The following is a 15,211-nucleotide window of genomic DNA, read 5'->3' as shown; positions in this document are numbered from 1 at the left end:
TTTCTCGCTTCACGAGATACTATATTATTATATTATTATTTACTGGCTATTCATTCCAGATTCAGGCCGTTACCCACTCCATACTAGTCATATTCCAGAGTTTGAATGATTACAATTATTGATACAAGACTGGTATATATTCCGAATTCTTTGGAGCACCCACTGTGCTACATATATCCTTAAACCCCGACCTGTTGGGTCTTGAGGATTGGAGTTGAGAACCAGTGTAGTATACTGTAGCATTTGTAATCTACACAGGCAAAGCACAAGGAGTATTTCCACCGAAGAACTTACCATCAAATTTTTGGTGCTTAAGACACGGGGGGGGGGGGGGAGATAACGTTTATTTGCCCACGGTCAAAAGAAGAGCGGACACTGGGATTTGACCCCGGCTCAACCCACTTCAAAGACAGGGCTCTTACCGCTAAGATTATAAAATAGACTTTTAGCATTTTGATTCCAAGGTTCACACCATGTGAGTATCAATAAGAAAACAAACAAGTATTTAAAAATAATTAACCCTTAGGCAAGCAAATAACCCACAAGCAAATGATGAATAGTATACGTTAGAGTTATTTACCTACAATATGTACACATAGCGAAAAGGAAACTTCAATTGTTTCACACTAGTTCCCGGGACCCGAAACATTTTTTTTGCTCGCAGCACCTCCTCCATCCAAAGATCTTTACCCTTAGGTCTTCACTCCGTATATCGATGTCCTGCCTCAACCTCTATATACTGTTGTTTTAACTTACAGCAGGGCAAATTGGGCAGTTTAACGAACACGGGAAGACATTCTCTCTGTCGATGCGCAATCATTGCCAAGCTCCTTATACGCTGGCGAAAAGACGCTCCTAGACCCATATGCACAGAAGGATGCTAAGCTTTAGCACGTCTTAACTCCCATTCATTTGAATGCGAGGTAGGGAGTGCCAAAGTGTATCACCCTTGAGTGCATATGGGCCTTAACCCCTTAGATGCAATTCATAGCTCTGCCATGACTAGCTGGCCCCACTGGCAGTGAAGAGTTAATGTCATTTTCATAACCAAAGCACTGTTCTGATATCCTGTTGACCCACACTACCCAACGGGACGACAGCGCCTATCGTGCCAGCATCTCACGCAAATTCCCATTGCAATGAATAGATTGGCACTGTGGCACTTGGATGAATAAGTCAGTTGAAGTTTATCGTCTCATTTGATGGAACTGCTGCCATATTTCAGCAATCTGAGCGTTATAGTGAGGCATTATTTACTCAGACAAGGCTTTAGATGTACCTGTTAGGGTTACACTCACGTCAACACAGCACAGCACATTTCTAAAACTGAGCACACTTACTGTGCTTAGTCTGAGCACACATACATTTCTAGACATGCTTAGCACAAAGCATTCACCATTGACCAAGCCAATTATAATATGATTTCTTCCTGTATTTGTTTTACCATCTCTGCCCCAGATCAACTATCATTCTTCTATACTTATATGTGTGTATATGTGTGTGCATATATATGTGTGTGCAGAATGAAACTAGGCACACCTCCACAAAGTAAATCATTGAGATGTTTTGCATAGGGTTAATTAATATAAAAAAAAGTAAAATCTCCCAGAGCTACAACCATGGCGATCATCGCAGAGCCGAACTGGATAACAAAGGCAGCACCCCTGTGCGGACCAACATGTTGGTTGTTTGTATGGACTTCTAAATACACGTTCTGCTACTTATCTGCGGGGCTGAATTATTTTTAATCCATTTCAGCGATTATTGTCACAGCGGCAGCTCTGAGTGATGTACTTATTTACACTGTATATACACACACACACACACACACACACACACACACACACACACACACACGTTCATTGTTCCCTGTTGGTGGGATATGTTGAGACATTCTGTGTTATCACTACTATTGGATATTATGGTTATCTGGAGGAACCATGTCTCATGCTACATCTACAGACCTACATACGTTTTATATCAATTGATAGATACAGACACACACACACACACACCTCGACTATGCCAGCCCAATTCTCACTTACTTATACATTCATCTTGATTTTCTAGAAAGGAAAGGTGTACTGCAGACCTGAGATATATATTCACACTGGGTTGTGCTGCCAGGGCTGCTCCAATCCTCCCGTACAGCCCTGCACCAGAGAAATTAACCAGGTAACCAGCAAAGGACCATTGTATGTCTGTACTAGCTGTACATGCGCAGTGCCAGTATAGGATACTGCTCTAGCTTTATACATGCTCTATGCCAGTATAGGACACTACTCTAGCTATATATGCTCTGTGCCAGTATAGGACACTACTCTAGTTTTATACATGCTCTATGCCAGAATAGGATTGTGCTCTAGCTGTATATGTGCCGTGACAGTATAGGATACTGCTCTAGCTTTATACATGCTCTATGCCAGTATAGGACACTACTCTAGCTATATATGCTCTGTGCCAGTATAGGACACTACTCTAGCTTTATACATGCTCTATGCCAGTATAGGATACTGCTCTAGCTGTATATGCGCAGTGCCAGTATAGGATACTGCTCTAGCTATATATGCTCTGTGCCAGTATAGGATACTGCTCTAGTTGTATATGCGCAGTGCCAGTATAGGATACAGCTCTAGCTATATATGCTCTGTGCCAGTATAACATACTGCTCTAGCTATATATGCTCTGTGCCAGTACAGGATATAGCTCTAGCTATATATGCTCTGTGCCAGTATAGGATACTGCTCTAGCTATATATGCTCTGTGCCAGTATAGGATACTGCTCTAGCTATATATGCTCTGTGCCAGTATAGGATACTTCTCTAGCGGTTCATGCTCTGTGCCAGTATAGGATACTGCTCTAGCTGTACATGCTTGGTAAAAGTATAGGGCACTGCTCTGGCTCTATATGCTCTGTGCCAGTATAGGGCACTGCTGTCCCGTGCATATGATGTACTGAATGCTTTGGTTTGCAGGTCCAGTCTCAGTGGGGTGAGGGCCGTGATTTCTGTAAATGCGAGAAGCTGGCACTTTATTGCCAGTCCTGCTCGAACACGCAGGGGTGCAGCAGAGAGAACTCACAGAGCTCTGAGTCAGGTACGTGCCTCGTGCAGGGCGATTAAGGGAGACAGTGTCTTGTCTAGGGGGTGATGTGGGTGAACATTCCGATGGAGGCTTGGTTGCGTCATGTGATTCCTCCTGAACGATCACATGACCCAGAAGTGCCGGAAGTCCCGTGGCACTCTGATTCCTCCTGACCCTAACTAAAGGTTATGGGTGATTGCATTTTATTAAGGTAGCAGATCACGCTGATCAATTTGCTTAAACAACTGTTTTTGACCAGCTACATGGGACTGGAACGTCAATATATCAGGAGACATGTATAAAGTCTGGAACATTCATTTTATTTTTATCGCCATGAAAATACTTCTAATAATGCTCCTTGGTAGGGAAAACTCTAATACCCATACTCTCAACGCAAAGATAATACGCTTCTTCAGTGAACAGCGCTCAATATTCCCGTGATAAATAGAGCCTCTTCCCGATCGACACAACAATATAGAATATTGCATATAGAATAATAAAATCTAGAATGTTGGATTAGCCATACTTTTTTTTTTTTTTAGTAATACTTATTTGGAAGTAAATATTCTTATTTGAGACTCAAATGTGTGGGATTAACCCCTTCAGTGTCGGACATGCCGACAGTGCATTGTATTGCTGGCCCTCTGGCACTCAAGAGGTTAAAGAGGAGACTAGGGCAGTTAGACTCTTCCCCGTCATCCAGCAACACGGTCAGTGTTGGAGGGTAAGCGTCACTGTTAGCACATTTTACTGAGCGTATACTCTCTTGGATTTCAGATCAAACGACTAAAGAACACATCCACTGGATTCCACTCACGTTTGAAGGGGGGTTGAACCTCATGGACGAGAATCCCAGCTCATGAGACTGTCAGTATCCAGAGCAGCGGAGTGAAGGAGGCTTCATAGGATTGAACTGTTACCCTCTTTAGAACTCTGCTTCTCCACGTGACTGCAAAGGTGAGAGGTGGGGAAAAGACTCGGGTGAAATCCTTCCAACGTGTTCACTTGTGGACCTGCAGATAAAGGCAGGATACATCCCAGATAAGAGATCTGGGATGGGCCATGTTTACTAAGCACTGCTACTCAATGAGACACCTTCCAGCACGATTCAGTAAATACGGCCCTCCGTGGCCCATTCAAGGAAACGGGCTGTAGGGTGTTTTCCAGGCTGGCAGATGTGTTGTGGGGTAGCACTTTTTAGTAAATATTGCCCTACATTTTGTATGTTTAAAATAGCCATAAAGAGCCCAATTTCAATAATATAACTAAATGAAATCATAACAAGTAATAGACTTCACGTTTTCTCACTTTACATAGTTACATAATAGATGAGGTTGAAATAAGACATGCGTCCATCAAGTTCAACCTGTGCTAAATTTAGACGACAGATACTTTATCCTATATCTATACTTACAGTATATTGATCCAGAGGAAGGCAAACAAAAAACCCCAGTGATATCTCATAAGGGGAACAATAAATTCCTTCCTGACTCAGATTACCCCTCTGTGTACTGTCATATTGAGTATCTCTACCGTCCAGCTGTAACCTCCTGTGATGTCAATTATGGCTCTGCCTGTGACCATTTGGTAACAGCGAAAGGGGGAAATGCCCAGACTGAAGGAAAGAGATGCCTCAAGACTTTGGAGACCATCACATAACTCTTTTGCTACCAGAAGGCCATGTCATGCATACCATCTTTGGGTATCAAAGGTCCACAGTTTGAGAACCCCTGACTAAGATCATTCAGAATACTTGGTCCCTCCCTGAATGTACTAAAGTTTATCTTCTTACCTATACTGTATGTTAATTCCTGAGACAATGTCATGCTCTCATCTCTTTCTCCAGTCCTCCACCATTAAGATGGAAAGGAATTACAGGAACCACAGTTGAGTTGGGTTCACCACAAAGTCTCCCTTCATTGTATGAAACGTGGACATCTAGACATCTACGGACAAGAGGCCCTCCACACGTAACAGACATCTTTACATGCTTTGAACTTAAAAAAAACAATGAATAGAGTCTCGTGTCCCTTTTCAATATGATGTGAAGATGTCTTCTCCATGTGAGGAAAGATTGTAGCCTCTGTAACATTGTCAGGTAGGATTTGACACTATTTCCAAAGAGAAGACTGCTTCACAGCATATAAAATAGGGGCCTGGAAATCTCAGATGATGGTCAAAAGAGTCAATATAAATATTTAAAAAAATACAGGAGCTGCTCTGGGATAGAGTATCATGATGTACTAAGGAATCAAGACCACAAAGAGAACCTGGAATCACTATAAGCCTGGTATTTTATTTAAAATATGGTAGAACCCTAAGCACAGACAATGAAGTTATATTTAAATTAAAGTAAGTACTCCATCTTTAAATAAGAAAATGTAGCTAGCAAAAACATAGACTGTATTCTAGCACAATTTCCATATTTAAAAAAAAAAAGAAGGTACATGAACTCCATTCGTATAAGTTTTTCTACAGAAATAGGCGAGTATATGAGACAAGCCACGGTGTTCAGACAAACACTACCCTAACACAATCCCTGCTCATATCCCGAGAACATTACAGAGGATTTCAGGAGCCTTTCATAAGACACCTTCCTCCACTGGAAATGTCATTTTCTTGAATGGGCCCTAAGGGGGTCTTCCAGGGTCAGATGTTTTATGAAACAGCATCAGTTAGTAGATATGGGCCTTATTCATTAAGCTGCAATACTACTGATTGCAGCTAGATCATAAGAAAACTGCTATTCGAGGTAATGTCAGTGTGCCCCGCAGATGCACTGCAATTGGCACTATGGAAGCTTGATGAATAAAACCCTTCCGTCTCTTAGACTAGGTTAACCCTGCTCCCGTAACACAAGTTTCACATTCCTTAAGAGGCGAAGAGGAGGGGAATTCTGCAACTACCCTGTAAATGTCATATCCAAGAGTGCTTTCCCTGCCCGGGGCAGTGATGTCCACCCGCAAAGACCAAAACCAGTGAGATTTGGAGAGTTTGGACCAAAAAGTGCATTTTGTAAATCAACTTGACTCTATTAAACTTATGAGAAGTTAATGCTAAAAAATCAGTGAGTGACAGTTAACAGGTCTGTTTAGATCCATGTTAATGGTCAAGACTATACACATTATAAACTTGTAGATGAAAATTCAAACTATTCAAATTTAGTGCTCACCTAGATTGCCATTACGGTAATTAGGCAATGCTGCTTCCAATACATGTTTCTTTTATCGTTGATTCGTTACTTTGTTTATCATGGGATTTCATGTCACCAGCCACTCCCCATGGAGAAGCTGAATGTTTATTTATATAGTAACATCTAATAAAGATGGCCAGTATTCGCTGTAGCTTGACCTCTGCATGCCCTCCGTTGACCACTGTACCTAGTAGTAATAAGTTAGACGCTGGGGGGGAGCCTGCCACACCTCGCCAAGCAACTTGAAAGCAATGCGCCAGGGGTGGTCAGCATTTCTGCTGTACAAATAAACATAAACACATTTTTAATGAGCAATGCTTAAATATAATATGTATTAGACATTTGTAAAATAAAATCTGTGGGTGATGAAATGCATTTATTAGTCTGTGCACGGCCCAGCCACAAGCCACATTAACCTCTTCCCTGCCAGGTGGACCGGAGGGAGCCATGCATTCCCGTTTCCATTTAATTATACATACATAGCTGTATACATTGGAGAGGGCGAGTTTAATGAGTGCGTGAAGATTCGCCTTTTCCTACTCAATATGCTGCTATCATTGTGCCCTAACATCTAGTTTACCCTGGAGGGATTGTTAATAGCTCATCCAGTCACCGCTCCACTAATGTGTAGAACAAAATAGGTCTCATGTACAATGTCTGCAATGAGACCCCAATCAAATCCATGATCCACAAATCACAGTCTGCCGACTTTATTCTAAACATCCACCCTGTTTTATGATACTGGATACGTTGTATTTCTGATGTGTAAAATAAGTGGAAATAAAATCCATTGACTATGTTTCAGTGTTTCTGGAGTAAATACTCAGGCTCTGTGTCTGCATGACTTCTCATGCCTCGATACGGTCTCCTCCCTTTACCCCCAAATAAACCTACTACAACGACTTTATGGAAGGATAAACCGGCCTCAGCTTTACATAAATAACATTAAACATAACACATCGATGAACCCAGAAACCCAGCCAGCTTGCTCTGCCATCATTATTAGCAGTGGTTGACAAATCACCAAAAAATCTACTCGCCACACAAAAAAATCTACTTGCCACCTAGTACCAAACGTGTGCTGCTTGGAATATTTACTCGCCCGGGGGTTAAATCCACTCGCCCGGGGCGAGCAAATGTATAGGTTTGTCGAACACTGATTATTAGAGCCCGAGGGATACCCTAGACTCGTTCTCAACGTTGCCACTGCAGTAGCTGCCCAGGCCACATCACCAGAAGGTCACTTCCATACCGGTCACCCAGCCAGACATGACGCAGCCTTTCCATAACATATAATAAGAGGCTAACACACCTCACCCTCCAGGACAAAATAAAACCATAGTCATGGAATAAAAGAAGGGAAGGGTAATGTTATTGATGTCAGCTCACCCCCAAAATAGAACCCTCACAGCTATACCTCGTGGGGGCCATGGATGAAGAGAAAAAAAAAACTCTGGTTCTTCTCTCTACTATGCTGATAATTTGCTGCTGCTAACTGGATGCCTCGTCCCGTTACGGATTAGATGGATGGAGAACTGGGAAGGGTGAATGATTTCACTCCATGTGTTTAAGAAAAAAAGAAAAAAACTGCGCACTAAACCGCGATTTTGTGATAAATGTAATAAATATGATGCAATCCAAAATTATATATTATACCAATAATAAATGATAAATAAAAAGTGCACTGAGTGGTTTTTAAAAGAGCCTTTTTTCAATTATCTGAACCTTCATCGATTTAATCTCAAATTTACTTTTACTTCTGATGCCTCAGCGATAGATTATTTAGATTTGCATCTGGAGATGGGACCTGGTGGTGTCAAAACTACAAAGACTTTCTTCAAGGAAGTGGACACCAATAATCTAGTTTTAGCATCCAGTAACCACAAGAGGTCATGGATTGACAACGTACCGTCAGGTCAGTTTCATGCGCCTTAAAAGAAATTGTGGGCTGGGTGCTGATTTTAAGATACAGGCTGATTTACTTATTTGATACATTTATTTCAAGAGGCTATGATAGGGAGTTGCTATCCAAAGCCCTTGCGAAAGTCGGGGGATGGATAGGCACTCCTTATTGTTGAGCAAGGTTAGAAATCAGAAACCAATGACATCTGATGATAGTACCATTACGATACCCTTCATTACCAATTTCAATTCAGGGAGTAGGGAGATCCAGAAAATTATCAATAAACACTGGACACTATTAGTTAATGACCCGGTTTTAGGTCCACACCTTAATGTTAAACCTAGTTTAATTTACAGGAAAGCTAAAAATGTGAAAAATTATTTGGCACCTAGTGACATAGGGCCAAGTGCCACTAAAATAGTAGAGAAGGCCTGGTTCGCTTCTAATCCTGTGGGTAACTTTAGTTGTGGCAAGTGTCGGGCTTGCAGTCTTTTACATAATGACAGGAAATTTGTTTTATCAGCACTCAAAATAAATATCCCATAGAGGACTGCATCTCCTGTAAAACCTCCTACGTGGTCTATATGCCGGAAGGTCCTTGCAGACACCAGTATACGGGGCGTACAAAGCGTTTTTTGAAGACCAGAATTTCGGAACATGCCAGGAACATTAGATTAATGAACAGTGATATGCTGCACACCATTAGTCAAAAAACAGAACAGTATTACCGGTGCTGCTGGTTGAAAGGGATACCTGTCACAAACATCCAAGCTTGAACTGTGAAAAGGAAAGATCCAGCGCTCCACGGATTTGCAAAAGTATCAAATTTGTGTATGGCGCAATAAATGTGATACTTTTGCAAATCCATGGAGCGCTGGATCTTTCCTTTTCACAGAAGGAACATTAGATTGGGCATGGATAAGCACAGTGTACCTCATCACTTTAAACTACACCATCAAAGTGATTCCAGTTTAATGAGGTACAAGGGTATTCAGGTCGTACACCCCGTTAGACGTGGGGGGGAGGGGGGGGCGGAGGGCAGATTAAAGGCTCTTTAAAAACAAACGTTTTGGAAATATCAACTAAAAACATTGGCCCCTATGGGCTTAAATGAGGAGCTTGATGTTTGGTCACTTTATTAGGTTATAAAGTGTTTATTTTAATAATTTTTTTATTATTTTAGCAACGAATAATAAGTAATAACATAATTTTGTATTTAGGTCAATAAGTATTTGAGTTGCTTTATATCATAAATAATTTTTCACCATGTGATTTTTAATTTTTAATGAAGGAATGATTATGTATTTATTAATAGTATTTAGCGTATTATTTGGTGTTTCTTTTCTTTGTGCATTGGTAATGACCTCATTTTTAGTATTTATATTTTATATGTACTCAGTTTTTCTCTAATCCAAATACCCATTATGGGGTTTTTATTCTCTAGGTTCTTTTTATTGTATTAAATGTATATTTGTACTATTATATACTAATACTATTTTCTCATTTCAGTGTCCGTTTTTATGGCTTTTTACTATATATTTACTGTTTTTTTAATTAACTTTGTATAATAAAGATTATTGTATATGTTTAGCATAAGTATTTGGATTGTGCAATGTTTATGCTAGTAAGATTTCACCTGTGCTAGCTACGTGCCCTATGCTGTGGTAGGTTAATTGGATTTTTTTATCCACCAATCATTGGCTTTTGTAGGGTTTATATGCCATTAGTTTTATCATAGCCAATACCCCTGATGAAGTAGAGTAATCTACAAAACATGTAGGATTGTATTTTGATATTGTGGACAAGGAGAGCTTGTTCCAGTGTGTCTTCCACGTAACCCTGTGGGTACTGTGTCACGGACTTTGCTACATAGTATCCTTAGATGTTTCATGCTGCAACAGATGAGAAAGGCTTCTGACCGGACCGCAGGCTATGCATGCAGATTTTCCCTGGTGCAGCAAGTCACCTGTATCCAGGATTGGTAACATGTACCCTAAACACGCCCTGCTTGTTTGAATAACCTTCTTGTACGTGCATTTCTTACACTCTATTTTGTCACAATATATTTACTTATTTACCCTATGAGAGTCGTGCGCTTTGTTTTCTTCTCTACTCCATGTGTTTGCTGGTATGTCATATTCCCTATTATTCTATATAAGAAGGAGATTCTGATGACTGGTGGTGTGTGTGCGCAGTGGTGTCTGTTGCGCTTCTGGACTGTTATATTTGTGATAAAAGGCGACTTCCCCAAATAAAGAATAGTTCATCGGAAGCCAGTGGTCCACAACCATTTTTACACTGTGCACCCCCTGCTACAAAATATTTGTTCCGCAAACCCCCTAATTAAATATTATTGGCTACTTATCAGACTTGCTAACAAAACTGTTTCACTGACCCCAGGTAGTATAGTGTCCTGAGCTTGGGGGTGGGAACACGTAGCTCAGTGTCTCCAGACAGCATGTGTGGTGTAGCGGTCAAAAACTGTGAGAGCTTCCAAAGTCACGCCCCACGATGCCTTGCCACTGTGGATGCAAAGCATTGTGGGTAGCGACAGGGCCACAGACAGCTTTCCCGGGGGTCCAGGACTAGAGTTTCAGCAGCCTTGTGAGGCTCCTTCCCCCATCCCCCCCTTTCCCTTACATATCTCCTCACTCTCTCACCCCCACTACCCCCCTTCTCACACTCCCCACATGTATTTCTTAACCACCCACTGTCTCTCACTTTTCCCCTCTCTTGCTCACTCTCACACCCGCTCTCACTCTTCCAGTCTTGCACTCTTCCCCCCCCCCTCTCAATCCCTCCCCTCTCCCTCCTTCGGTTTCCCTTGTCCCCCCTTCTCTGCTGTCTCACCCTCCCTCTCTAACACCCCCTTACTCACTCCCCCTCCTCTAACAATCCCTTTCCCCCCTCCTCGCTCAATTACAATCCCTAATCCCCCTCCTCACTCAACCCCCAACACATACACACACTTCCACTCCACACAAATACACACTTCCACTCCCCACACAGACACACTTCCTCCCCCCACACACACAGACCCACCCTTCCACCACATACGCACACACCCCACATGCATTTCCACTCACACACACACACTTCCACCATCCCACACAAACACACACACATTTACACCTCCACACTTCTACCCCTACCCCACCAACACACACACTTCTATCCCAACCCCCCCAACACACACACTTCCACCCCCTCCCAACACACACACTTCCACCCCGCACCCCCACTCAACACACACACATTTCCACCCCACACCACCAACCCACTTCCACCACCCCCACACACACAATTCCACCCAGTTAAACTTTTCGTCAATTACACTCTTTAAAAATATAAGTAAATACACACAAATACAGGTGGCATGATTCCCTACTATTGCTACTCATAATATGATAAAAGACTGCACTGATGCATATGCGATATATTTATTAAGTGTGTTTGTACTTGTAGCCCCCCAACAACCCACCCCTCTCCTGTGGGGACTACTAGTTAACCCCTTATGCTAACAGCCTTAATGGGATGACTGTGTGTGATCACTCAGGTTACTCACCGCCCTATCATGTGATGCAGGATGACTGCCGAAAGTTAGCACTTACCTGGTGCCGCCCTCCTCCAGCACCACGATGTTTGGTTGCTGGCCGCTTCAGTGCGATCGGTGCTTTCAGGTCGCTTGTGCGCATGCGTGAATGGCACTTGCCAGCCACGTATGCGCAGCCAGCAAACGAGGATCGTGCATGCGCACGAGTGGCTGCCAACCAGCGATTACGCATACGAGTGTGGCAAGCACCTATCGCGCACATGCTGCCCCCAAATTCTGCCGCCCTAAAATGTTGCCACTCTAGGCCCTGCATCTACCCTGCATCAGGAAGCCGATCCTGTGCTGAAGTGCCTGCGCTGGATCTCCTGCGCTAAAGCTTCACTGTTCCAGTGGACGTTCTTGCTTTGGAGTCTCCTCCTTCCAGAGGCTTCATTGGGCTGTTCCCCCTATGCTAAAGCCTTCCCTGATGCCGACCCGTCTGTGACCCCGACCATCTCTCCTGTGCCGCCTACATTGACCCCAGCCTGGACTTCGTTTACTCTCACCTCTCCAACCCCGACCTGGCTACCCACGACGACGGAATCCGCAATCCGGACCCGGCTTCAGGCCGGTGTTTCTCTATCCCCACCTCAGCCCTGCGGTCCGGTCCTGGTTTGTGGCGAGTACGTCCGTTACATTCGGGCCTATCAGGCCTGATGGAAAGGCACTTACATGAGGCGACCGCCCCCTCCTTCCAAATCGCAGCGTCGAATGACGGCGTGGAAGTCACCAACGTGACATCACACGGTGTCTAATTACTATGGCAACACGATGCCATGTGACATCACGTTGGTGACGTCCGAGGCGTCATATGACGCTGCGATTCGGAAAGAGGAGGAGGGCGGCAGCAAGGAGACGTCCGGCACATGTAAGTGCCTAGGGACGGCAGATCTTCAAATCCGCCGCTGACTAGAAACCTCACTTTCTTTGAACTATTTCCCATCATAATAGCAGTCGTGCTTTGGGCACACGAGCTGACAAACGAGCACTTAATATTCTGGTCAGACAATCTGGGCGTGGTAAGTGCAGTTAATAGCCTGCCAGTAACACCATCCCCCCGTAATACAGTTGCTGCCCCACTTATTGCTACTTTGCATGGGAAACAATATTAACTTCGAAGTTAGACATGTACCAGGTAGTTTGAACATAATTGCTGAAGCTCTGTCATGTTTCAAGTGGCTAGCATTTAAGTGAGCGGCCCCAGCAGCAGGGGCAGTAGGTTGAATATGCCCAGGTCACCTTGGGCAGATAGGACTGTCGGACCAATGCAGTGTTTTTCAAACTTCTTCTCGTGACCCAGTATTAGAATCTCATTTTTTGACCGCAACCTGAAGGGAGAAACAAAATGATGACCCGAGTTTTCCTAAAAACATGATAAAAGACAACAGATATACTAGATTACATCTATTTAAGTTGAAAGAAATAACTTGTGATATAGGTTCAATAAATGAAAAAATAAGATATACATTTTTTTGAGTACGATGGGATTGGGGGGTGGGAATTTGGGAGGAGGATCGTATTAACACCAACAATACATTTGGCGCTATGGAAATGCTATATAGACGACGTGCTATTTACCTGGAACAGTAGCGAGGAACTTTGGGGGTGAATTTATCGAATACGTCAAATAAGAATGAGTGAAATCTTAGGCCATGCCGCCGATGGTGACGGCGACACGATGGGCGGCGTCGCGGGATTCCCGCAATTTGATTTGTTAAAGGGCCGTCACGTGACGTGACGGCCCTTGAAAAATCTAATTTTGTCAGCGGCGGGTTTTGGCGATGGTGACGTCGCTCCGTCGCTTGTCGCCGTCGCACACGCGGAGGCAATGCTTTTGTTTTCGGCCGAATTCGCATCGCCGTCGCTGGCACTATAAGCGCAGCCTTAGGTTTACACACAATGAAAATAACACCACTATTGAATTTTGGGATTTGATTTTATATATATATGTCCGAAAAACTCGCTATTCCAGAGCCTCGATGAGATTCTCAAGGCTACTAGAATAGCGTTATTTTCTCAAAATAGGGCTATTTGGATTTTTGCAGCTCCCGCTCAGTGAGTTTGGCCAGAAGCGAGAACTCGCCGAAAAATTTCGTCCCTGTACGATTTGGCCAACTCATCAAGGCTTTCTGAATAGAAAATCTGCAAATTTTGCGAGAACTGCTCAAATTCCTCGATGAGTTGGTGTAAGGAAGCAGGAGTCACGCCGTGCACGGCGTGCTCCTTACTCACCCGCGGCCCTGTCTGGGTCTCCCGCGGCTGGCAGGGACTCCTTCCCCATGGCGCCGAGCTCCGGTCCTCCTATGCGCGCACGCGCACGTCTAGTCTCCTCTTCTGCCCTCGGTTCAGGGTGTGGGTCCGCGCACGCAGCTACAGACGCTGCCACAGGGAGGCGCGGCCACACAGGGGCGCACCAACCCTTTAAAGAGACAGTACCCTTTTTCAATGCCACAATACAATTCACCAATACTTCTAGGATTTATAGCTCCTCCTCCAGGAACTCATCTAGACCTATCCCTGTCTCAGCCTGGCCCATTCGCACACCCCCACCTTGCTACTCGGCTATTGGTACCTCATACCTACATATACCCTCCAGATTCATTAACTCATCGGCTGAGCATAGAACCAGTTGTTCTCATCACTCTCTGCCTCCCTAGTTCTGTTTCACAGATTTCCTCGTGTACCGGACCGGCTTCTGCTACGTCTTCCTGCACCTCTGTCATCCCGAACTCGGCATACGGCATCACGACTCTCCTCATCTGTGGCATTCCGATTCTGGCTTATGGTAACGACAACGTCTCTCTCTCTAACCCTGGACTTGGCTACCGCACCCTCTACCATCCGTACCTCTCCTACCCCGATCCCGGAATCCCAGACCACTCTTCAATCAAGACGTGCCCTCGTGGCTGTGGGTGGCATTATATCCTATCCCACCTCAGCACCGCGGTCCCGTCTCGTTTGTGGTGAGCACATCCTGACAGTTGGTTCCCAAAGCTACTAGAATGAGGCCCTAAGAGTTTCACAGATTGTATATGTTTTTAAAGAACCGACATTACAGGAGACACAAACTGCAGTATCACAGCTCTCTGAAAGCTAGGGCTACCATGGGTCATGCTCCGGCCATCAGCCAGGACACAGGTCAGAGCCACAGTGTGCAGGAGTCAGAATATAGCTACTGTGGATATGCCATTATTCTCTAAGGCTAAGGCCCCGCTCCCTCCTTCAACGCGCCAGCACTTCAGACAGGCGGGGCGCTGACAGACACAGACCGCGATATGCGGTCTGTAGGGAGCGGGAGCCGGGGCTGGAGTGGGAGGGAGGGGGCGTGGTTTAAGCGGGGGGCGTGGTTTAAGCAGAGGGACCCGCTAATACCCCCCCCCCCCCCCCCCACCACCACCACGGGCTCGGGCTGCAGCAGGGAGCTGCTGCGGGCTGCCCT

At 44.4% G+C, this 15,211-nt stretch overlaps 1 protein-coding gene across 5 annotated transcripts in view; it reads left to right on the top strand.

The window, feature by feature from the left end:
• Positions 1–7,772, top strand: part of VWCE (von Willebrand factor C and EGF domains) — a 57,949-nt gene extending 50,177 nt beyond the window's left edge. For 4 of the 5 annotated variants that reach the window (XM_075566998.1, XM_075567000.1, XM_075566996.1 and 1 more), the window contains 4 exons: positions 2,071–2,175; positions 2,976–3,096; positions 3,862–4,041; positions 4,931–7,772. In XM_075566998.1, the coding sequence (XP_075423113.1) occupies positions 2,071–2,175; positions 2,976–3,096; positions 3,862–3,947 (312 nt within the window). In that variant the 3' untranslated portion in view covers positions 3,948–4,041; positions 4,931–7,772. Of the gene's footprint in view, positions 1–2,070; positions 2,176–2,975; positions 3,097–3,861; positions 4,042–4,930 lie in introns of those variants that run through there. The other variant, XM_075566999.1, reaches the window with a different exon arrangement.
• The last annotated feature ends 7,439 nt before the right edge of the window (positions 7,773–15,211 follow it).

Source organism: Ascaphus truei, chromosome 12 (genome assembly GCF_040206685.1).
Source record: "Ascaphus truei isolate aAscTru1 chromosome 12, aAscTru1.hap1, whole genome shotgun sequence".
NCBI lineage: Eukaryota > Metazoa > Chordata > Amphibia > Anura > Ascaphidae > Ascaphus > Ascaphus truei.
The sequence above is the reverse complement of the archived record's forward strand: the minus strand, read 5'-3'. Positions and strand labels throughout refer to the sequence as shown.